This window comes from Octodon degus, unplaced genomic scaffold (assembly GCF_000260255.1).
Source record: "Octodon degus isolate 3935 unplaced genomic scaffold, OctDeg1.0 scaffold00115, whole genome shotgun sequence".
Classification (NCBI taxonomy): domain Eukaryota; kingdom Metazoa; phylum Chordata; class Mammalia; order Rodentia; family Octodontidae; genus Octodon; species Octodon degus.
In genome coordinates this window covers 7,100,416-7,123,857 of record NW_004524691.1, presented here as the reverse complement: position 1 = coordinate 7,123,857, position 23,442 = coordinate 7,100,416, and the positions used below count along the sequence as shown (strand labels likewise).

Here is a 23,442-nt window from a genome sequence, read left to right as displayed (position 1 = left end):
TAGCACTTAGTTTCTTTCTTTGTAAAATAATGATAGAAATAAAGACCAGGGTTTTTCTTTACTTCATTTAAGTTTTTTAAGGGGGCTGGGGAGATGGCTCAGTAGAATAAGCGCTTCCCTGGCAAGCCTGAGTTCCATCCTCAGTTCCACCAAAAAAAAAAAAAAAAAAGTTTTTTTAAATAGCATCTTTTAAAGAGCATTTGAGAGAATTAAGTAAGATAATGAACAGCCAGGTACGGTGGCTCATACCTGTAATTCCAGCATTCAAGAGGCTGAGGAGGCTGAGGCAGGGGATGCTCCACTTGATTTTGAGGCCAGACTGGACTAAACGGTTCAAGGTCAGCTAGGAATAACTAGCAAGACCCTGTCTCAAAACAAACAGACAAGGGCCAGCCAAAGTAGCTCAGCAGATTAAAGCACCTGCTTAGGCAGATGCAGGGGCCGGGGTTTGATCCCCAGTGTACAGTGCTGGCTCCAGGCAATTGAGACTGTGTGTGGTGGTGTGCCCCTGTAATCCCAGCACTTAGGAAACTGAAAACAGGAGGATCACTACAGGCCCGGCCTTGGTAGTGAGGCCTTGTAGACCCTGTACTAAAACACATTAAAAAAAAAAAAAAAAAAGACAAATGGATAATGTCCTGCATGAATTCAGAAAAAGACCTAGAGCTCAGAACAAGGCCTCCCACAAGTCCAGCTGGAGGCCTAGAGCCCACAGGAAAGTCTCATGCAGGCCTGTTTCACAGATCTGTGCTGGGAAGGCCCAAGGGTCAGGGGTGGAAGCTAGAAAGTCTGGGCCAGAGGGAGGAAGGATCTGTGCCAGGAGGCTGAGGGATCTGCACAAGGGCCAAGAAGCAATGCTCAAAGTAAGGACCGTACCCAGCAGCACCATACCATACCGGTTCGTTCAGCTGGGTGCTACAACATGACCACCAGTTGTCAATCTACCACAGATAATAAACGATCTAGGACAATGCCTCCTTCACACCCAGTGTTCAGTGAACACTAACCACTGCAGTTTAAGCTTATTACAAGTAGGAGATGGCAGTCCTTCCATTTTGAACACTCTACAATTTCCTTGTTTATTTGTACATTTCCAGGATCATCTGGAAAATAAGGCTGGGGGCGCTTACCGGTTAGCTCAGTGGTTTAAAGCGCCTGCTTGGGCAAACTCGATCAGGCACAGGGGACTGCCATTTGATCCCCAGCTCTACAAGCCACACCAGACACGCCCTCAGAGCAGCCTGAGCTAGCCAAAAAAAAAAAAAAAAAAACAAAAAAAAAAAAAAAACCTTCTGGAAAATAAGGTGAGGTACAAATTAAATCATATTAAATCAGCTTAAACTTTTTTTTCTAAATGGCAAGTTGTGGTTATCATGAACATTAAAGGCATGCTGAAGAGAACTACAGTCAAGCTGGGGTATTTGCAGCTATGACTATCGAGGCCCTAACTGTAAGGTAGGCAGCTACTCTGTCTTCTAAGGCAGTCTTCTATCTTCTAATGAAACCTCTTCATGGGTCCCCTGTCTCCTAGGTAGATACCAAGATCTGCAGATGCTTAAGTCTCTTATGAAAAATGGGGTAGCATTTGCATAAAATCCACACACAGACTCTTATGTACTTTAAATCACCTCTAGATTCCTCAAAATTCCTAATATGATGTAAATGTTAAGGAAACAGTTGTAAAACTCCACTAGGGAATATTAAGAAAAAAATCTGTACATGTTTAGTAGAGATGTGACTTTTTTCCCAAATAATTTTGATCCATAGTTGATTGAAACTGCAGATGTGCACACTGAGGGCCCTGAGAGCCGAGTGGCTACGTGACCATCCATGTGAACTATTTCGAGTCCTTAACACACACGTGTTTGCCACTTGCCATTCTGAACACACAGGATGCCACGTACACATCTCCTGAGCTCAAGGAAGACCAGGGTTTCTGTAACTAGAAAAGCACTATCGTAGTACCTTCCTTTGAGAAAGTGGGGCATTGTTGCAGCGGAGTGCTTACACAACAGAGGTGTTTTACTACTCCTACTCTTCAAAACTTCAAAAGATAAATGTTTCTTAATTTTCAGCTATGATGGCAGCTAGCAGGAAGAAGGCACTGCCAACACGACAGCGTGCTGACTGCAGCCCCAACCATCCTGAGTGGAGGGGGGGCACAGGCTGTCACTTGAAAGACCATCTGGCATGTGACTAGGGGGCTCAAGGGCAGCCTCCCGGATCTGTGTCTGCTGCAGAAATACCTCCACAGCCCTCAGGACAGGTGATCACCGTGTGCGGCTCCAACGACCTGCTTGCCGGCCACCTGAAACTGGAGGGACTGTTACACATGGTCTGAACTACTTGTCCCAGTTTGCTCCACAACTATTCCAATCTACAGCTTATCTAATATTATTATTTAACTATATCTACGCTAGCTCAGTTGAGTACTATGCTAGCAACTTAAGTACAGGATCTGTGTTCTCTGCTTTTTTGGGGGGCAGTACTTGCTACTGAACCTAAGGCCTGCGTACTGCCCACCATTTTACTTTTTGAGACTGGGTCTTGCTATGTCACTAAATGGTGCAGGCAGAACTTGAATTTGTGATCCTTTTGCCTCAGCCTCCCAGAGTGCAGGGAGTGTGCCATGAAGACCAGCTTATTCTTTGAGTCTCTAAATTGTATATTTACTATGCAATTAAGAAATTCTGTATTTGTTTGAGGAAGTAGATTAGAAAGTCACATAATACTGTATCAAAATAAAAATGCTATGATTTATAAAAGTTTTGAAGTTCAAAATATTTGAATACTTTAAATGCTGCTTGCGTAACAATTACAAACAGAAAGCCCTAGAAAACTGGGTAAGTGCCAACATCATTAAAGCAAATGCAAAGAAAAATTAGTGGCATTTGAAATTCAATGATTCTTGGGCCGGGGAGGTAGCTCAGTAGAAATAAGTACTTGCCTGGCAGGCGCGGGGTCCTAAATTTAATCCCCAGTAACCCCCCCCCCACACACACACACACAAAGGAGTGAAATTCAATGATTCTTAATGGTAGACAGTAAGAAGGCAAACTGGGTAGGAGGTAAACTGACTCTTGAAGGAAACGTGTCATCTTTCAACTTGCATTCAAGGATATAGCTTCAAGACTGAAAGATTCTTTTTTTTTTTAAATTTTATTTATTTATTTATGTGCGTATGTTTGTGTGGCCAGCTCAGCCCACCAGGGGGCGGGGCTGGCTGGCGTGTGGTGCTGGGGGATTGAACCGTGGTCCCCGTGCTTTGCTAAGCTTGTTCTAAGTAGGTGCTTCAGACCACTAAGCCATCTCACCAGCCCCAAGACTGAAAGATTCTTCACACAGGTATTTCCTAGGATTTTAAAAACATGTAGTTTATATAATTGAAACATTAATATGCAAGTTTGGGCTCAAAATCTGTATAAGGAAAACCAACATTAACAGGTTTTTTCTTCCCTGAAAATAAAGCTTTTCAAGATTGCTTTCAGGATCCCTCCCAACTCCAAACCTCTGAATTTATGAGCACCACTGCCTCATGAAGCTGTGTCTTCCTCCCCAGGTGAAATGACCTTTCATGAATTGCTAGGTTCTCCTGGCTCCGTGACCTTGGTTCACTGCCTCTGTAATCATGGAGCCAGTTGCAGCTATATTTTCTTTGAAGTCCCAGAAATCAACCACAGTAGCCTTCTAACTGCAAAATCACAAGTTGTCTTTAATTCTATGGAGGTCAGTGTGATGGGAGATTTAAAGTTTGTAGCTATTAAAACCCCAAATTAAGCTGGGTGTGGTATGGTGGTGCATGCTTGGAATCTGGGTACTCTGGGAGGCTGAGGCAGGAAGATCACAAATTTGTGCCCACCCTGGGCAGCTTAGTGACTTAGCGAGACTGTGTCTTGAAATAAAATATAGAAAGGGCTGAGGATTTAACTCTGTGGGAATGCCCTGGATTCAGTCCCTTACATCACAAAAAGCAAAACTAAACCAAATCAAAACCAAAACCAAAAAGTGTCTTGGCTCCTGCACATGGCTTTTCTGTCACTGAGACTGCTTACTGCAGTGCTTGAGACAGAAGCAGGGAGGGGCTGGGGAGATAGCTCGCGGTCGCCTGCCGCAGGTCTGTAATCCCAGCACTGGGGAGGCAGAAAAGCTGCATAGTGAGACCCTGTACTAAATAAATAAATAAAAAAAATAAAAATGTTGGGGCCAAGGAGATAGCTCAATGGAATAAGTGCTTGCCTGGCACCACAAGGTCCTGAATTCAAACCCTGGTAACCCCCCCCCCAAAAAAAGCAGTAACTGCAATTATTAAATGCCAAAGAAGACAAATTAAAAAAGAAAAATACTTTTAAAAAAAAGAAGCAGGGAGTCTGACCTAAGCACTAAAATGTATGGTATTTAGTTTCTCTTCCTATACCTGATGGTAACTGCAAATTTTATCATCTCTTTCCAATATTCTGTTAAAAGATCATTATTGGATGTATACAGGTAGAGACCCAAAGCAGCTAGATTTTTCCCATTCCCTGCTTTTTAAGGGTCCTAAGCATCTTCGTGTGACATCAGGCCTGTGGATTTTAAGTATTTACTCCTGCATTCTTGTTAATTCTCCCAACCACCCTTCAGCCAATGTAACCTGGTTCGGAGTATATGAATCATGTTTCCCAAAGTTGGCTGCCTGCTGAGACTGGGCTGCTGTTTCGCAGGCTTCTGTGGTTTTCTGTCATCTCTTGGCCTTCTTCAGGGCTGGGAATCTCGCGGCCTCCAAGCCTGGGTCCCTGGAGTGCAGGTGTAGCCCCTTTCTTTTTCATGTCATAACCGGCTGCCCCCAACACCAGGAGCCCAGGATTCTGTTTGGAGTCTAGAATATTTTTTTCTACTTCTCCCAAACATTCAGCTCTTCCCTTAAATGTTATTTTTCTCAATGGGTTCAGGCTTTCTGGAAAACGAAAGCAAGTAAAGCTTTTATCTTTCAGAGCTTTTTCTTTCTTGTACCATGCATGACTCTAGCAGGAAGGAGGCAGAGGAGAAAACAGGCGGAGAAAATTGTATCTCGAAACATTAATACTCAACGGTATTAATTTAATCCCACAGACGATTACTATGAGACTAATTTTTATAAAAGTATATGCTCTATAAAGATTCACAACAAACTGAAGGTAAATTACAAAGCTAGTGGGAGTCCTCCGATGTTTAAAATACGTGCAGCAAAGCTGAAACAGATTATGCTAGCCTGCACCAATGGGACCCGGCCGCGCCCGGAATCGCTGCCTCACAGGCAACCTTCCAGGAGTGCCACCGCGGCTCAGCTGAAGACATTCGAGAGTGGCTCGTGTCTCCCACATTGTTGGATTTCTGCTTTATACCTGTGTGATATTTTTTTGTCATCTGAATAAAAGCCTGGGCCACGCACGTACGGGCAGTGCTCCACCTTCCAAGCCCGCACCCTTCAGTCCTGGCAGTAAAGAAAGTGACTCGCAAGCGTCCAGCAGAGGGAAGCTGTGCGCCTGCGCTGAGATCCCAACAGACGAGTGGTTTCCCCACATCAAAAGGGGGAAAAAACGGGCCACCGTTTTCTAATTGTAGGGGCTCAGCAGCCGGGCCAGAAGCTTGGACCTGGTGGGCCTGGGGGTGGCTCAGCCGCGCAGCGCCCGCCCGCGAGCGGAGGCCCCGGGGTCGATCCCCGACGCCCGCTCGAGTCCGCGGACAAGGGAGGCGCGGGCTTCCCACGGCCACGGCCGCTCCGCTCCGCTCCGCGCGCTGCCGGCGGTCCGGCTCCAGAGCCCCAGGCGCGGCGCCGCGTGCGCACAGCCCCACAGCACCGCCGAGCGCGGCTGCGGCGGCGTCGGGACGGCCGGGCCCGCCTCTCGCAGGGCAGACGCTCCACCCTTCCTCAGGCGGGACCCCCGGCGGCGGGGCGCAGGCGCAGAACACCTGGGCGGCCCCGCGGCGGGAGACAATCGCGCGCCGTCGGGACCGCGGGCCGTTTACTTTCAAACAGCCGCCGCGCCTTTTCCTCCGGCGGCCCCGCGCCCGCGCCCGCACCCCGAGGCCCCGCCCCGTGACCCGAGTCCCCGCCCCCAGTCCAGCCCCGTGACCCGAGGCCCCGCCCCCACTCCCGCCCCGTGGCCAGAGGCCCCGCCCCTAGTCTCGCCCCTTGGCCGCAGTCCCGCCGTCCGCTTTGCTTCGGAGCTGCTGCCGACCGGCGCCAACTTTGCGGTGAGTCTGAGAACTTGCCGTAACTGAGAAGGCGGCTCCGAAACTGCCGTTCAATATCCTCCTTTTCTTCGGCCCCAGCACAGGCTTCTCCTCGTTCTTTAGGGAGCCGCAGGGGCGTCGGGATGAAGACGGGGCGCGAGAGTGGGGTTCGCGCGCGTCGGGCGAGGAAGCCTCCGCGAGGGAAGGAAGCGGGCCCACAGAGCCCATTTTACAGATGGGAAAGTTCCCTCTTGGGGCGTTCGATGAAACTGACCAGAGTCCCCTAGCACTTCAGCGGCAGAAATAAGATGGACACCCGAGCTGATGAGAATGACTCGACTCGAAGGGGTTTCAGGGGTCATCTTTAACTCCCAGGGATGCTTCTTGCCTTCCTGTGAAATGTAAGCGGCCTGAATCGACCGTGATGATTTGGTTAATATTGAAAGCTCATAGGATACTTCATGCAGTGAAGAGAGATCTTCTGCGTCCCAAAATTGTTGGGATTTTTCAAGATGTAATTAATACCTCTATTGTAGCTGCAATAACTTAGTATCTGCCACTACTTTTCTTAAAATACAGGTGTAAAGGCATATTGTCTGAAACATTAAGGATAAAGTTAATTTTGGAATAAGAAAATCTGGAAAAGTTGGAGAAGTTAAAGAATATTCAGTATCCTTATCAGGAGACCAACCAAATAGGTAAGTTCGAAGAGATTAACTGAGTATGGAAGAATTTCTTTTTTGGTAGATTTTTACAGTGTGTGATTTAAACTACAAAGTAAAATTTAAAAATCTCTTTGAGAAAAGATACACTGTCTTGGTGGTATGTAAAATTCTAGGCAGCTCTCACCATTTGACATACACACCTCAAAGGTAGGCATTATTAACTCTTACATACTCTTCCAGAAATTGTACAAGGACTTGTCGATCTCAACACACATACACCGACCTTAGTTTATACATACAGTACAAATATGCAGATTACATTTGCTACTTAAGTTACTGGATATTTTAAAATTTATTTGCATATTGATCTCATTGACTTTTTTTTTTTTTTTTTTTTTTTAAGTGAGCCAGTAGTTAGGGGAAGATACAGTTGGGTCTGGCAAGGTAAAATTTTGATTTTAATATTAATAATATTGACATTGTGTTTTAAGCAACTATTTTGCTGAATGTTTTCCACCAAATACATTTTCACTTTGAAATGTGTAAAAAAAAGCAGTTCAAATTCTAACTTTTCTTACTGGTTAAATTTTGTTCTTTTGTTTTGTTTTTTAGTTTGGGGAAATAGGTTGATACCAGAATTGAAAGAAAACAGCACAGATGGATATAAAGAATTAAATCATATCTGATGAGGATTTTTTTAATTTGCAGGGATTATTAGTGATGCTTCCATTATTTTTGTGACAAAGGCATTTTAAAAATCTTGTCTAAAGTATGTATATAGATGGTGCAGTTGTAGCATTTCTTAAGTTTTGAATTACATGAAATGTATTTTTTAATTGGGCCCACAAAGATGGGAACCCCGCTGGAGGTGGTGTTACCACCCGTTTTCTCCTACTTACAGCTGACTCACCAGAAGTTCTCACAAATTAAATGTGATGAAGTAAATAGAATTTCTTTCAGAGATTGTAATATTTAATGAATGTTTTATAGTCGGTCATGTTTAGAGATTAAAAGCATTAAGGTATTAGTGAATTAAAACTTTAGAGAATAATTTACACAGGAGAATGGGTAATGATATTTTTGGTACTGCTTAATTCTATGTCACCTATAAATGTAGTATCTGTTATCTAATATGCTAGTGAGAATTGTTTTTAACTCTATAGGTCTTGCTAAGAGTATTTTGTTTTACATGAATAAATTATGTCTTGGTTGGGTTCTGAAATCTTGGAAATGCTTTTTCTTTGAGACCTTATGAATGTTTCTACATTATCATCTACCATGCCTCCTTGATTTTTTTATAAGACAGTCTTTTTTTTTTTTGGCGGAACCAGGGATTGAACTCAGGCCCTTGCGCCTGCCAGGGAAGCGTTTATTCCACTGAGCCATCTCCCTGGCCCCTCTCCTTTATTTTTTTGAGACAGGGTCTTCCTGTGTAGACCAAGCTAGACTTGAAGTTACTCTGTGGGCTAGACTAGCCTTGAGCCTATGGCGATCTTCCTGCCTCGGCCTCCAGAGTGCTGGGGTTACAGGCCTGAATCACCATGCCTGGTTTCCCCTTATTCTGATTGTGTCTACTTTTGTACAAGTATTATCTGTATGTCTGAGAAGGCTTTTTCATTAAGATGACCAAGCCCTCATTTATCTCCTCCCTCTGGTGTCTCTTCAGCCAACTAGCCTGGACTTCTTACCACAGCAGCTGCTTGCCTTGCTTCTTAAGGCTATCTGAAGAAGGCAGAAGCATCACTTACACTGTGTTCTGTTGGTCAGAGCAGTCATTTGTCCTGCAAAGATTTCTATGGGAAGAATAGTTTCATGTCTGGATGAAGTAAAAGCAAATAGCAAACTCATTCTATAGAATAGCATATGTGGGAGCTAAATTGTGCCCATTTTAGTTTTCTTTGGAAATTACAACCTTCCAGAGGAGATCCTCAGATCATTTATATATATATACTTATTATATTATATATATTTTTTTCCCCTTCTGTATTTGGTACAGGGTCTCACTACGTATATTGGACTCAGTGAGTCTCCTGTTTCCAGCCTCCCAAGCGCTGGGATTACAGGAGCGGCCACTACGCCCAGTGTCAATCACCATTTCACCCCGCCCTGGGGTGGGCCGGCACAGCAGGCTGGGGATTGAGCCCTGGCTGTACTCTGCCTAAGCTGGTGCTTTAGTCTGCCGAGCTATTAGGCTCACCCTATTGTTTTTATTTTCCTTTTTTTAAAATCCTACTTTTCTGCCTGGATGCTTGAGGTCTTTTATCTTTTTTTTTTTTTCTTAATTTAAATTTTTTTGAGATGAGTCTTAAGTTGCCCAGCATGGCTTCAAACTTGTAAACAGATTCTCGAGTAACTGGAATTACAGGCATGAGCTACCATGCAGAGCTAACATATTTTTAATTGCATGTTAATGATTAAAGGTGAAACCACCTTATAATGAAAAACAGAAGACCCCAGTCTCACTTTTCTTACTCTTGAATCCTGCTCCAAAAGCAATCACTTGAATCTCTTTTAACTATTCATTTGGTATTTATTTCCGTATTTCAATGTTTGTACTTTGTCATGTGAAACTGTTTTTTTTTTTTTTTTTTTTTGGCAGAACCGGGGATTGAACTCAGGCCCTTGCGCTTGCCAGGGAAGCGCTTATTCCACTGAGCCATCTCCTCGGCCCCTGTTGGTTTTCTTATAAGGGAAGATTAAGATTTCATGAACTGTTTTCTCCCTTAACCCCCCACCCCATGAAGTTTTGTCACTCAGGTAAAAATCAGCAGACTATTTGATACCTAGGACCATGTTAACTTGACAAATAGGCTATAGAATGTAGTAGCTACTGCCTTTTCCTGACTATCCTTTCCCCCAGTTTTCTTCCTCTATGTGTCTAGGCCCATGAAGTACTCTGCCACTCCATTTACTTAAATACATCTCTTGTGGCCATGCTGGTGGTGGTGCACGCCTGGAATGCCCTACTGGGGAGGTGAGGCAGCAGGAGAGCAAATTTGAGCCCAGCTAGACAGTGCATTTTTTTTAGGGCAACTCTGCCAAATAAATAGGCGGGCTCGTTCAGTGCCAAAAACTCAAATTCAGTCCTTACTGCTGCAAACAAAAAAGGCCTTACCTGTTCTCTAGGTCTATACAGTTGTCTTGAACTTTTTATTTTCCTATTACCCTTTTTCCCCAGTGAGTTAGTTAGGATTCGTTTGAGAGCTTTCATGTCAAACTGTGCATCAAAATAGATTTTTCCCCCTGGGATATAGAATTTTATGTCCCACTTCAGGAAACTTTTCTCCCCACTTGGAATATTAAAGGCATTGCTTTATTGTCTTCTAGTTTCCAGGGTTGTTATGGATGTTTTAATCATTTGCATATTTATATACAGCTCAGCTAAATCTAAGATGGTCATCCTACAAAGTAGGATGTGTTTTGCTTTTTTTTTTCCTTCCTTTCAAAGAGCATACATGGTTTTTAGAAAATAGTGATGCACTGAGTTTCATATTGGTTTCTGAAAAAAAAAAAAATCCCTAAAAGTGATAGCCATAGTATCATAGTACAGTACTCCTGTACTTCAGGCAGTAGCCAGTTAGAAGATTCAATATATTTACATCCTAAAGAATATTGAGCTTTCTTCCTAAAAGGGATTCTTGGGGGAGTTTGTTCCCTACATTATTAACAAATGTGGAGTAGGGAACAAACTGTTCTCTAGGTCTATACAGTTATCTTGAACTTTTTATTTTCCTGTTACCTTTTTTCCCCAGTGAGAGTTAGTTAGGATTCGTTTGAGAGTTAGTTAGGATTTCTTTGATTCTTGGGGGAGTTTGTTCCCTACCTTATTAATAAATGTGGAGTAGGGCAAAGTTAAGTTTCATAGAGGGAAAAGTTTTTCCTTTTTGGCTAGTTTTGCTGCTTACACATTAAAAAGTCCCAATAATCTATTCAATATCCATTGTTTAAATTTTATTTCTTGCAAAATGCCATTTGGTTTATCCTTTTATTGCACATTATGACCCCACTGAAACATGTTGGGCATTTGGGGGTGGGTTTGTGACTAGGACCTTGTGAAGGTATCAGGGAAAGTTGTAAAGGCTTTCCAATACGCTATTCACTTGGATTTATCTGGTGTGACTGTCGTCTGCAGTACTGTTGTCCAGATAGTTTCTTGGAAAGCTTCATAGTTTAAGCTTAGTTTCTTTCTGTGACTTGAACGTTGTCAGTTTAAAATGGGAGTATTTTTCAGTGGATTGTCCTGTTACAATATATATATATATATTTTTTTTTTGGTGGAACCGGGGATTGAACTCAGGCCCTTAGTGCTTGCCAGGGAAGCGCTTATTCCACTGAGCCATCTCCCCGGCCCCTCTGTTACAATATTTTGTAAGAAAAGATTTTACTACCTATAAAAACAATTAAAACCTAAGTCTGTATTAACATTGATCTCGAGGCAGCTTTTCATTCAGCAGTAGGTCTTAATGCCTACTGTGTTTTAAGTTCTGGGCTGAAACTATAGAAATATCTCAGACATATTTCTTGCCCTTAAAGGAAGCTTACATTGTAATATTTACACAGTGTTACAAGAACGTTATAAAAGCAAGTACTGTTCAGTGTTACAAAGTAAAAGTGAGAGTAACAAAATGACTATGAAAGAGGCCAGGTTTATGACTTGAAGGATTTAATAGTTCGGCAGTTGCTTAAGATAAAGCTAAGTCTAAGATTTTGCTTATTAAAAATGCAGTTATTTTTGGATGTTACTTTCGCAAACTTAAATTTTTAAAATTTCCATTAGTTAAAAAAAAAAAAAATTTGAGGGGCTGGGGAGATAGCTCAGTAGAATAAGCACCTGCCTGGCAAGCACAGGGTCCTGAGTTCAATCCCCAATACTACAGAAAAAAAAAAAAAAAAAAAAATTGAGGCAACGTCTTGCTATGTAGTTGAGGCTGGCCTTAAACTCCCTTATGTAGCTTCAAACTCCTGCCTTAGCCTCCCAGTGCTGGAATTACAGTAGTATCACACCTGGCTTGAAAGGTTTTAGAAGACTTGGTAACTTTGTATTTTACATGAATGGCACCTGAATCTTACATTTTTAGTTTAAGGTTCTCATAGCAGTGGTTTAACTTGGCTTTTCTGTCAAGGAGTCAGTCCTGACAATTGTAGCTTTCATGCAATATATGCACAGACAAAATTTAAGAGATGTTAGGGTGCAAAACTGTCAGACTTTTGGAAATACTCATAGTAGATTGCAGAGATGTGACTTTTATTATGGTGAGACTGAACTATTGAGGTTTCTGTCTTGGGAAACATTTGTCTTAGGATGTATCTTAATGAAAGATGGACTAATAGTATATGTCCGCCTTTAGTTCTTTACCATCACAACTCTAGTTTTTCATTTAAAAATTAAGTCAGTACTTCAAAAGTGCCATAATCGGTTCATCTTTCAGACGTTTACTGCCAAGGTTTTGAAAGTTTTCCTTTCAAATTTTCATGCTAAATGTACTGTTTAGAAAACTACACCATAGGGCTGGGAATGTAGCTCCCATAAAGTGCTTGCTTAGCACGTGTGAGGCCTTGAATTGTAACCAACACACCTACTGCCAAAAAATTACCTTATGCTGATTCTGGTCTTTAAGCTCATCTGGATTCAGGCAGCTAGGAAATTTATAGTTAGTTTGTACAAAAACATATACTTCCTTTTGTGATTGTTCCAACTGGGAGCATGTTTCTTTTTGCAGTAAAGAATAAGCCTAATTTGTAATACTTAGTAATAGAAATGTTTCGTCTTGCCTGTTCATTCAATTTTTTTTTTTTTTTGGCGGAACCGGGGATTGAACTTGCCCTTGCACTTGCCAGGGAAGCACTTATTTCACTGAGCCATCTCTCTGGCCCCCCATGTGATTTTTAACATATTACAATATACAAAATTCCATATAGTAATTAAGACTTCAGTCACTTGAGTTTTAGTCATTACATAGAAACAAATTAAAAATATTTTATCTATGAATAAGCTCTTGAAGATAATCTATTTCCTGTATTAGAAATTGAATTATAAAGAAAGTTTCATTTTTTAAATCTTAGTAAATAGGCCTTTTAAGTGATAATCAGTATATCAGCAGTTTGGAGGTTAATGACTAAGACTTTACAAAGTATGTGCAGATACTTGGTAACATGTAGACTTTGCTTTTTTTCTTCATAGGAAATGCACAATTTTGAGGATGAGTTAATGTGTCCCATTTGTTACAGTATTTTTGAAGATCCTCGCATACTACCATGCTCTCACACATTTTGTAAAAGTTGTTTGGAAAACATTCTTCAGACATCTGGTAATTTTTATATATGGAGACCTTTAAGAATTCCACTCAAGTGCCCTAATTGCAGAAGTATTATTGAAATTGCTCCAACTGGTATTGAATCTTTACCTGTTAATTTTGCATTAAGGGCTATTATTGAAAAGTACCAGCAAGACGACCATCCGGATGTTGTTTTCTGCCCTGAACATTATAGGCAACCACTAAATGTTTATTGTTTACTAGATAAAAAATTAGTTTGTGGTCACTGCCTTACCGTAGGTCAACATCATGGTCATCCTATAGATGACCTTCAAAGTGCCTATCTGAAACGAAAGGACACCCCTCAGAAACTGCTGAAACAGTTAACTAGCACACATTGGACAGACATTACTCATCTTATTGACAAACTAGAAGAACAAAAGTCTCATTCTCAGGAAATGATCCAGCGTGATAAAGAAGTTGTTCTCCAGTATTTTGAAGAGCTTACTGATACCTTAGAAAAACAAAAAAAAATTTTTTTAACAGCTCTCTGTGATGTTGGTAATCTGGTAAGTCAAGAATATACCCCACATATTGAAAGAATGAAAGAATTACGAGAGCAGCAACTTGAATTAATGACACTGACAACATCTTTACAAGAAGAGTCTCCACTTAAATTTCTTGAAAAAATTGATAACATCTGCCACCGTGTGCAGATATTGGAACAAAGACCACTTCCTGAGGTCCAGCCTGTTGAAATTTATCCTCATGTAAGCCAAGTATTAGAAGAATGGAGCAGAACAGAAATTGGAGAAATTAAGAAAGTTTTCATTCCTGAAATGAAAATTTCTTCAATAAGGGCACCTTCCTTGCCCAGTAAAGATAAAAAAGTCGAATTTTTTCAAATTTTAAGCATTTCAGTGTTATTAATGTTGGCACTCTTTTTCTACCAGTATGTAGTAACTTTCTTAAATGAAGTGTCTTCAGTATGTTTTTCTGAAGTCTCTTTGTCTGTTTACCAAAGCCTGTCTCACAACTTGCATGATTTAAAAACCATACTATGTCACACTTTGTATTTGTTAAAGGAATTCATGTGGAAAATAGTTTCACCTTGAAAACATGAATTATTAAATGGGCTTATTCTGTACAGCAGTTTTTTGTTAACTGGAGAAACAGGAAGTAGCATAAGTAGTAAAACTAAACTTCGGTAGAGTTCCAGTAAACTCAGAAATGTCAGACCTCTCATGCTTCTGTTAGATAGTAAATCCACTAATAAGAATAAGACTTAAATCATTAGATATTGAGAATCATTAGTAATTGGTTTATTAATATCCCAACAACATTTTATGCTCTTGTCTTTTACTGTTATATCAGTGGTTATTCATGTATCTATTGTTTTAAAATAAAACATGGAAAATGCTTTAAGTGTATGTCTTTATTGTGATATGGCTTGAGGCTTTGGAATACATAAGGATGGCAGAGGCTTAAAAAAACGAAGCAATCTTGAAAATTTTTAAAGTGCTAAAGGACTAAAGATCTTTTTGGTCAAATGTAACTACTTAATACATTTAATGTTTTTTTGTGTGTGTGTGTGCCCAGCTCAGTGTACCCTGGGGGCAGGGCTGACACAGCATGTGGTTCCTGGGATTGCAATCACTGCACCTGGCGAAGCACGCCCTTTAGATTGCAGAGCTATCTCAGTCCCATTTAATGTTTTGGATGGACTTAAGAATTTTAGTTTGTATTTTATTAAGGGTCTACAGGGTCTCATATGTAGATCAGACTTGTGATTCTCCTGTCTGTGTTCAGCCTCCATAAGAGCTGGGATTACAGGTGCATGCCACCATGCCCAGTCTGTCACTCAGCATGCCCCAGAGGTGGGGCCAGCACGGCAGGCCTGGGATTGAACCCTGGCTGCTGAAGCAGATACTTTAATCCACTAAGCTATGTTCGTGAACATTCATTCCACGGGGTGGTGATCCATCCCTGCAATTTCAGCATTTGGGAGGCTGAGGCAGGATTGCTAGTTCAAGGCCAGTCTGAGCTACATAGTGAGACCGTTTCAGAGTGAAATAGGTGCTGGGAATGTAACAAAGTGGCACAAGCACCTGCCTGGCAAGTGCAAGGTCCCGAGTTTGATTCCTGGTCCCTAAAAGCCCAACCAACTAAAAAAGCTATTGAGTTTGGATAATCCTGACAATTTCTAATACTTATGTTTTCATAAATTTAAGATTGTACTTGAGAACTGACTGTGGTGGTGCATACTTGAGTCCTGGAGTTCAAGGTCAGCCTGGGCAACAACAAAAAATATAAACGAAGGCTGTAGGTACAGCTCAGGTTTAGTGGTAGAGCCTTTATTGCCGAGCATGTCTATTTCCAGCATTCCTCAAAAGGTTTGTATTTTGTAGCGTAGTTTTAATTCCTAGATAAAAGCTGTAAAAAACCATTTTGCTTGAATGATGTTGGTGACATATTTCAGTCTTAACAGATTTTCATGGCATCATGTAAAACTATTCATTTTAAAACTGTCCTAAGTTTTTCTGCAAAATGTTTCTTACGCTCGTGCAAAAGTACAGTGTAAGTTTTATATTCTTAAACTGTTTTGAGAGTCTGTTTAGTCAGAGCTCAATATAATCTTCTCTGCAGGAATTGGCATTGTAGTGCCTACAACACACTTTTGGCTCATCAGCTGTCACATCTTAAGCATAAACAGATTTGCTGTCCAGAAATTCCTGGATCAGGGGGGCTGGAGAGATGGCTCCATAGCATAAGCACTTCCCTGGCAAGCGCAAGGGTCTGAGTTCAATCCCCGGTTCTGCAAAAAACCCCCCAAAAAACCAAACAAAAACAAAACAAAACAAAGCAGAGATCCCAGATGAGCTGCTTTCGGATTTCTAAAAGACTTACCTTCAATAGTTTCCCAGGTCAGATGAGGGAGTACTGGCTTTTTAATTTACACAAAGTTCTCCTGAATGTTTATAAACTAGTTTAAAATAATCCAAAGGTCTTGTTTGAAGCCTTAACACATTTTATGACTGGAATCAGACTACACTAACACAATAACTGTGCAGTCAACCAGTATAAATGGAGGAGGGAAGACCTAGGACAGAACTCTACATACTAACTTGAGACTGAAGTTGCATTATAATTAAGGTTTAGTTGCACAGTAAAAGTCTCCTATGGTTTTGAATATAAGCAATAAAATTAAAACTATTATGTGTCTTGCACTTAATCCTGTACTTAATAATACAAAGCAACATAGCTGGGAGAACTGGCCCACTTTTTTCAGTTAATGTTCAAAGAATACAAGGCCAACCAACATTATTAAACTAGGGCTTCTAATCTGTAGAATTTACAGTTAGGAATTAAAATAGCACTAATATATAGCATTTTCTATTTTCCCCTCTGTACCTGAGTTTTGCAACTTGCTTTAAGTTCGCTCTACTTTTGTGTTGACATTCTAATGCCTTCACTATGATACAAAACGTCAGGTTTTTGATCCCTAAATAATAGTTTTCTGAATAATGAGACAATTCATTTTAAACCCTGAGGATAAATATCCAGAAATTAAATAGCTAAGGCAAAGATGTTTGATTCAGTCAAGTGGTTGTTGACTTACTTTCAGTAGCATCATATTGAGCCAAATAAAAAATCTTGACAACCTGGCTGTCAAGTAATATTCACAGTATCCTAAATTCCGCTTATTACTATATTCATTCGTGTGAGGTTAGAATATAGCATAATCACGTTCAAACATTTTTACATTCGTTTGCAACAAATTTGAAATAGTCAAAGCACATCAAGTTTTTAAGTACCTACTAAATCGTTATAAGAATAGCTGTTTACAAAATAAGGTTCCCATTATTTGGGTAATATGATTGTCAAAGTCAGTTGGACTGCTTTAAAAATTTATCCAAGATGAGTTTAGCAGGTTTTTCCAGTGTAGCTCGAATATCCAGTAAAGGAAGGCATGTTGAGCCTTGACAAGTTTTAGTTTTGGAACTTTATCTCAACAAACTTAACCCCTCCTCTGGAACAAAGAGCAAGTCATCTGACACTACAGGAATCTGATTTTTCTTAATCGTCTGTCACTTAGGAAACACATCCTGCCAGGTATGGTAGCATAAAACTGTAATTCCGTAACTTTCAGAGTCTGAGGCAGGAAGATCACCACAAATTTGGGGGCTGCTTTGGCTATCTAGTGAATGTGAGCCTGAAATACACAATGAAATGAAACCGTTTCAAAAGCCCCCTTTCATTTTTACTATCTCCTATTAACAGGTATACAAGAAAGAAACAAAACACAACAAAACCCAAAACCACAAAACTGGGGGCTACCCACTGAGGAATAAACTCCAGGGCCTTCATAGTGAGACTTTTAGTTCCCCCCTTTAAGACAGTTATCTTGCTAAATTATAAAATTGCCCAGCCGTGGCTGAACCCACAATCCTATTGCCTCAGAGAACATTGTAGCATGAATTTTTTTTTTTTTTTTTTTTTTTTGCAGTACCAGGGATTGAACTCAGGATGTTGCACTTGCCAGGCAAGAGCTTATTCTACTGAGCCATCTCCCTGGGCCCTGTAACATGATTCTTAACATAAAACACTTTTATCATCATTTAGAGTATGTATTTTGTACAGGTCACAATTCTTAGATAACCAGCAATATACAAAATCTATGCCAATTTAACTTGAATCTTCAGTATAAAATTCAACGAAGTCCTTTAGATGCAATTTCTTTTGGGTTTACTGCAACACTCTTTGTAATATTGTATGTCTTGTAAATTCCAATAAGTCTATCAGAAATCTCAAACATATTATTTCGAAGGGAAATTATTATGAACTGGGCATTTTTTGTTTGTTCCTAAAGAAAGAAAAAAAAAAGATATTAAGTAACAAGTAAATCACATAAACAGGTAAGCTTAGTTCCCTCATCTTTCTTGGGCAGTAAATTTAATACTACTTGGGTAATTAACATATACAAGAATGATAGTACAGCTAAAACATATTTAAGAGAAATCTGGTTTTTTTTTCAAGTATTACTGCCTACAAATCTAGTGGAAGACACCTAGGAAGGAGACCTGGGATTCTATGTAGCTGGTATTAATTTGAATTAGCAATTTATCTTTTATTAATCCAAAATGAAAATACTTGTTACAAACAAGGATTTTGTTTCTGGATAGTAGAAGATGGAGTTAAGAGAACAGAGAAAAAAGCTTGATAGTGAAAAAGCAAATCTCAAAGAATTCCACATATAATGTTTAGGTAAACCATAAAATTTCTAGAATAAAAAAAGCCCACCTACTGCATGATTACTTACATAGATATAAAATGCAACAATGGACACATTTTTAAAATCAAGGGCTGCATCAATCTCATCCATGAAGTAAAGAGGAGTTGGTTTGTAGTGGTGAAGAGCAAATACCAATGCCAGTGAACTAAGTGTTTTTTCTCCTCCTGAAAGGTTGAAGATTTTCTTCCAACTTTTTTTAGGTGGTCTAACACTGTAATAATTATATAAAAATCTTAGTCACATTGTTAGTAAAGCTAAATTTAAGACTTTATAGACTGAGAAGGTTGGCCTGGGTAACAATCACAACCTTGCCTCAAAATTAAATTCCAAAAAGGGCCTGTGCTTAGTAGGACAGTATCTGCTTCACCAGCCTGAGGCCCTGAGTTTAATCATTACTAGAAGGGGGTAGAGGAAGTCGTGATTTTTTTTTCTACTAACTTCCTCCTTGGAAACCTAACTTGCCTTTTTTCACAAATACAAACTTTTTCCAGGTTATTTTACAAACGTTACTAGAAGATGAACACACAGGACTGGCTATCCAAACTTTTTAAGTTTTTTTTTTTTTTTTTTTTTAATGTGAAGTATGTATGTATTTATTTATTGGTACTGGGGGTCAAACTCAGGACCTTGTATTTGGCAGGCAGGAACTTAAACCAGTGAGCTATCTCCCCAGCTTCTTGTGAAGTTTTTAAAAAAATCTTTTATTTACTTGGTACAGGGTCTCAGTACCACAGCTCAGATTTATGGTGATCCTCCTGTCTTAGCCTCCCCAACGCTGGGATTATGGGAATGTACCACCATGCCTGGTTTCGGGACCAGCATGGCATATGGTACCAGGGATCAAACTTGGGACCTTGTGCTTGCCAGGGACGCACTTAGATTGCTGAGCTATCTCCTCAGCCCAAAATTTTAAGATTTCAATAGCAGATTAAGTACTTTTTACTACTCTTTTGTCTAATAAATTTTTTAAAAATCCTGACATTCGATTAAGAAGACCAGGTCAGGTATGGTTAGCACACACCTGTAATCCCAGCATTTGGGAGGCTGAGGCAGGATTACTGCAAGCTATAGACCAACCTGGGTTACAAAGGGAACTCAAGGCCTGCCTGAACTGCACAGAAAGCTGTCTCAAAAAACACAAAATGAGAAACTCCCCCGCCAAAAAAAATCCCTGAAAATTTATAAATCAGGTTGTAAAGATTAAATGTACATAATTTATATTGTAAACTTCCAATATAAACAAATTAGTATTTATCATCAAATAAAACAAGTTGTATATCTTACTTTCACATCTCACTTCTTTTTTGGGGGAAATGACTGGATTGAAAGGCAGGAACTCAGGCTTGCAAGGCAGGAATTGCTGCCACTAACTATAGTCTCCAGCCCCAGCTTTACATTTATCAGGAAATAAAGAGTTTGAATAGGTAAAAATTAGTATTCCAAGTTCTATACAGACCTAAACATAATTCCTTCAGAGAAAGGGTCCAAGCTGTCTACCAGCTCCAGCTCAGCATCTCCTCCCAAAGTGAGCATTTGGTAATTTTCCTTTAATTTATTTGTTATTATATAAAAACCTGCCATGAATTCATTAAGTCTTTGTTTTCGAAGATCTTCATATGCCTGTCTAAAATTATCTCTTTCAGAAGTAATTTTATCCAATTCTGCAACACGCTGCAAATATAATTCTTCCTGTGAAAAGATTGAGAGAAACCTCTTCAGATAAAAATGAGATAAAAATACTGTTCATTATAATATAAAAATAAAGGTCATAATCTGAGCTAAGAACTAAAAATGTGTGAAACAATTCATTCATACTTTCTTTTTATACTCTGCAATGGCACCAAGGTTTGGTTTCATTTCATGACACTGGGCTTCCAAAAGTGCAATTTGGTTTGTTATAGAATCTGGACTCTTGATTGTTTCAAGATCCTCTGGGCTTAGAACAGAAACCTCTTCAACAGGATTATCTTCTATAGGATGAAGTGTTATTTTTGAAATCTAGAAAAGGCACAATAAAATTTATTCTTTTTTAAAAAGCATGAAACAAAAATCACAGTTATGAAAACAACAGAAATTTTGACAACTCTTCTCAAAAGCTTTCAACAGACATAGTTGTTCCATAAGAAGTGTTCATGTAATTTTTTATTAAACTTCCAGATCAGCTCTGTGGTGAAAAGGCAGCTGCACAATTGTAACCATTACTCAAGATTTTTCTGTATAAAATTATTTATTGTTCATTATACCACTGTGATGAGATTACAATATACTGCATCATGCATGGAATTAAGAAGCAAACACGTAGACAAAAACCTCCCACACCCTTTTCATAAAAGACACAGGTATAAAGCTAAATGTATTTTTTTTTTTTTTTTGCGGTATCAGGGGTTAAACTCAAGACCCTAAGCCTGCCAGGCAAGCATTTATTTTACTGAGCTATCTCCCCGGCCCCCTAAATTTAATTAAATGATAGCAGTCTCACCTCTTTTCGCCAATATTTGATTTTAGAATTATGTTCAGCAATGTGACTATCTATTTGTTCAAGTTTCAACTTAATACTAAGTGCATCTTTTTGCAGGGCATGTTCATTATCTTGAATAACTTTTAGTTCTTGAAGCAGATTTCGATGTTCCTTCTGGATCTCTGGTAAAGACTTCTAAAAACCAAGAAGAACAGAGAAATATGATCTTCCCCCACAGAATAGGCATTTTCACTTTAGAAAGGGGAAGTCAACAATCTTTCCCCACATCCTTTCCATTTTAAATAAATAACAAAAAAAAATCTTGTACAGATAAAAGTTTACAGAAGTTAAAACCAGGTTATTGAAGCACTAAGGTGGCATATTCAACTCAGAAATTGCTTAAATATCACCTTTTCCCTTTTAACATGAAATATTACCTTTGCAGCATTTGTATTGTTTATGATGTCTGCTGCTTTGTCCTCAAGACTTTTTAGTTCTGCTGTTAAGTCATTTACTTCCTTCTCAGTGTCCTTTATTTCTTTCTCGGTACGAAACACAGAGTCTTGTGCTTTTTTAAGATTTCTAAAGCAAAAGGACATTAAAAATGTAATGATGTGAGACTGTTTTGGAAATCTACCAACGAACTTTTCATGATAATGTGAGTTTTTTTTTCATTATTATAGATTCTTTAAGATTTCTAAAATATCTTTGGTTTTATATTATACAAATACTTGTGAGATGAGTTGTTCTTAAACTCACTATAAATCAATGAAATAGTTTTATAAGGTTTAAAGTTTATTTGGATGTGAAATTATCCATTAAATTATTAAATTGTTTTGTCATTTCTCATTAGATTAAGAGATTTTTAAAGCATACTTCTACTTTAATAAAAGCAAATGGCTTATTCATTATCTGTGCAAAGAGCACTAGAACTAGGTAATAACTGAACAAAACAGTTGTTTTCTGTGTTTTACATACATAGCTTTGATTATAAATACTATAAAAAAGCGGGATAAATGGATATTTTTTTGGTGAGATGGAATAATAGTATCTTCTAGCTAATTAAAATTTAGAGAGACTGAAATGTAGTGGCAGAGCTCCTGCTTCACATGCATGAGGCATGTGTGAGACTACACACAAAAAAGTTAACCAATTTTACTAAGAGATTCTATTCTTAAATCTACCTTTTAAGTACTAGAGCTTTTAAAATTACACAGACCGCTCTAATCCAGACAAAACTCTGATATCTATGTATTCAAAACTGGGGTTACATAACTTTACTCTGCCAAGGCTTACCTGTTTACCGCTTTTTGAAAAAAACTGGCTATGATAAATAATTACTATAAGTTTGCCCTAACTAAAGTCCTGTTCAGTAATAACATGTCAGATGGGTTTAGTAAGTAACAGTAAAATAAACACTTAATGGAACATTAAATTTAAATATTAATTCCCTTTCCAATGTGGGGAAGGGAAGACTGGTTAGGGAAGTATGGCTATTTTACCTGTCAGCAGTCTTGATTGCTACTTGGGCTTTAGTAATAGCAGAAGCACATTCGTCTAGTTGCTTATTGATTTTATCAAGTTTGTCTTGTTGGGCCTTGAGTTTATGGTTATTGATTTCCAGAATGATATTGTGTAATCGTTTAACCTCAGCTTCTACTTTACCAGCTTTCTCAGCCACACTGTCATACTCTGCAGTGAAAAAAAAATTCATGTTTCTTTGTTAATTAGCATCATATTGTTAGATACAAATTTCTTCAATCACTTTAACTTGATATAAAATAACAAATTTTTAGCTATTAGGAAAAAGTGTCTTCAAAAACGAGACCAGTATGCAATGTGTTAATTATTGAAACTGTCCTACCAATTTGATTTGAAACTGTCTCATTGCTATTTGTTTATCAATAAAATTATGGGAGAAAAAAAAAAAACAAACAAAAAAATGAGACCAGTATGTCAAAAGAGTACTATAACAATACAAATGTTGGGGCCAGTGAGATAGCTCAGTAGAATAAGCGCTTGCCTGGTAAGCGCAAGGGCCAGAGTTTAATCCCTGGTTCCACAAAAACCCCCCAAAAAACAAAAAAACAAAACAAAGCAACACAAAATGTTGAAAAATCTCTTGCTTAACAATGATTTGGATGGCTTCACATTTCAAGTTCTTTTCAAACACCTCCAGTTTTTCTTACAGATGTTTCATTGACTTGGCTTCTTCGTTTTTTAGACTTAGACTACATGTCTTACTAATTTGCTCATGAAAAAATTGTGGTTATTTTCTTACCTTAGTTTTTCACATGTTGCAACAAAGTGAAGGACAAGATAAACTGGTGTTTCCCTGTGATAACAGGTAAATATTTGCCAGGTTCTTATACAGACAGGGTTTAGACATAATTTAAGCTTATTCATACTGACCTGTATAACCTAGAAGGACATGCTTCTGCTGGCAAGAAGTCTAAGTCTAGATATTCTGGTGGTCAGTCAGTAGCTCTCTGAGTACTGAGTACTGCTAATAGGCTGTGACATTAACTTTGATGATGTGGACTGTATTAAATGCAGTGTACTTCTGCTTTTGATATATAT

The 23,442-nt window shown here is 39.1% G+C and overlaps 2 protein-coding genes across 4 annotated transcripts in view; one reads left to right on the top strand and one right to left on the bottom strand.

The window, feature by feature from the left end:
* Positions 1–6,159: 6,159 nt before the first annotated feature.
* Trim59 (tripartite motif containing 59) lies at positions 6,160–14,441 on the top strand. Its single transcript, XM_004639865.2, has 3 exons — positions 6,160–6,213; positions 6,772–6,890; positions 13,039–14,441. Exon 3 carries the CDS (start codon positions 13,042–13,044, stop codon positions 14,224–14,226), a length of 1,185 nt encoding a protein of 394 aa, XP_004639922.1. The 5' UTR covers positions 6,160–6,213; positions 6,772–6,890; positions 13,039–13,041; the 3' UTR covers positions 14,227–14,441.
* A 2,042-nt stretch (positions 14,442–16,483) lies between these two features.
* The window catches only part of Smc4 (structural maintenance of chromosomes 4), a 36,146-nt gene continuing 29,187 nt past the window's right edge, over positions 16,484–23,442 (bottom strand). For 2 of the 3 annotated variants that reach the window (XM_004639853.2, XM_023699685.1), the window contains exons 18-24: positions 22,365–22,554; positions 21,300–21,444; positions 20,884–21,057; positions 20,220–20,402; positions 19,861–20,093; positions 18,432–18,615; positions 17,729–17,975 (exon numbers count right to left, since the gene is read on the bottom strand). In XM_004639853.2, coding sequence (XP_004639910.1) covers positions 17,823–17,975; positions 18,432–18,615; positions 19,861–20,093; positions 20,220–20,402; positions 20,884–21,057; positions 21,300–21,444; positions 22,365–22,554 — 1,262 coding nt within the window. In that variant the 3' untranslated portion in view covers positions 17,729–17,822. Of the gene's footprint in view, positions 17,976–18,431; positions 18,616–19,860; positions 20,094–20,219; positions 20,403–20,883; positions 21,058–21,299; positions 21,445–22,364; positions 22,555–23,442 lie in introns of all 3 variants that reach the window. The other variant, XM_023699686.1, reaches the window with a different exon arrangement.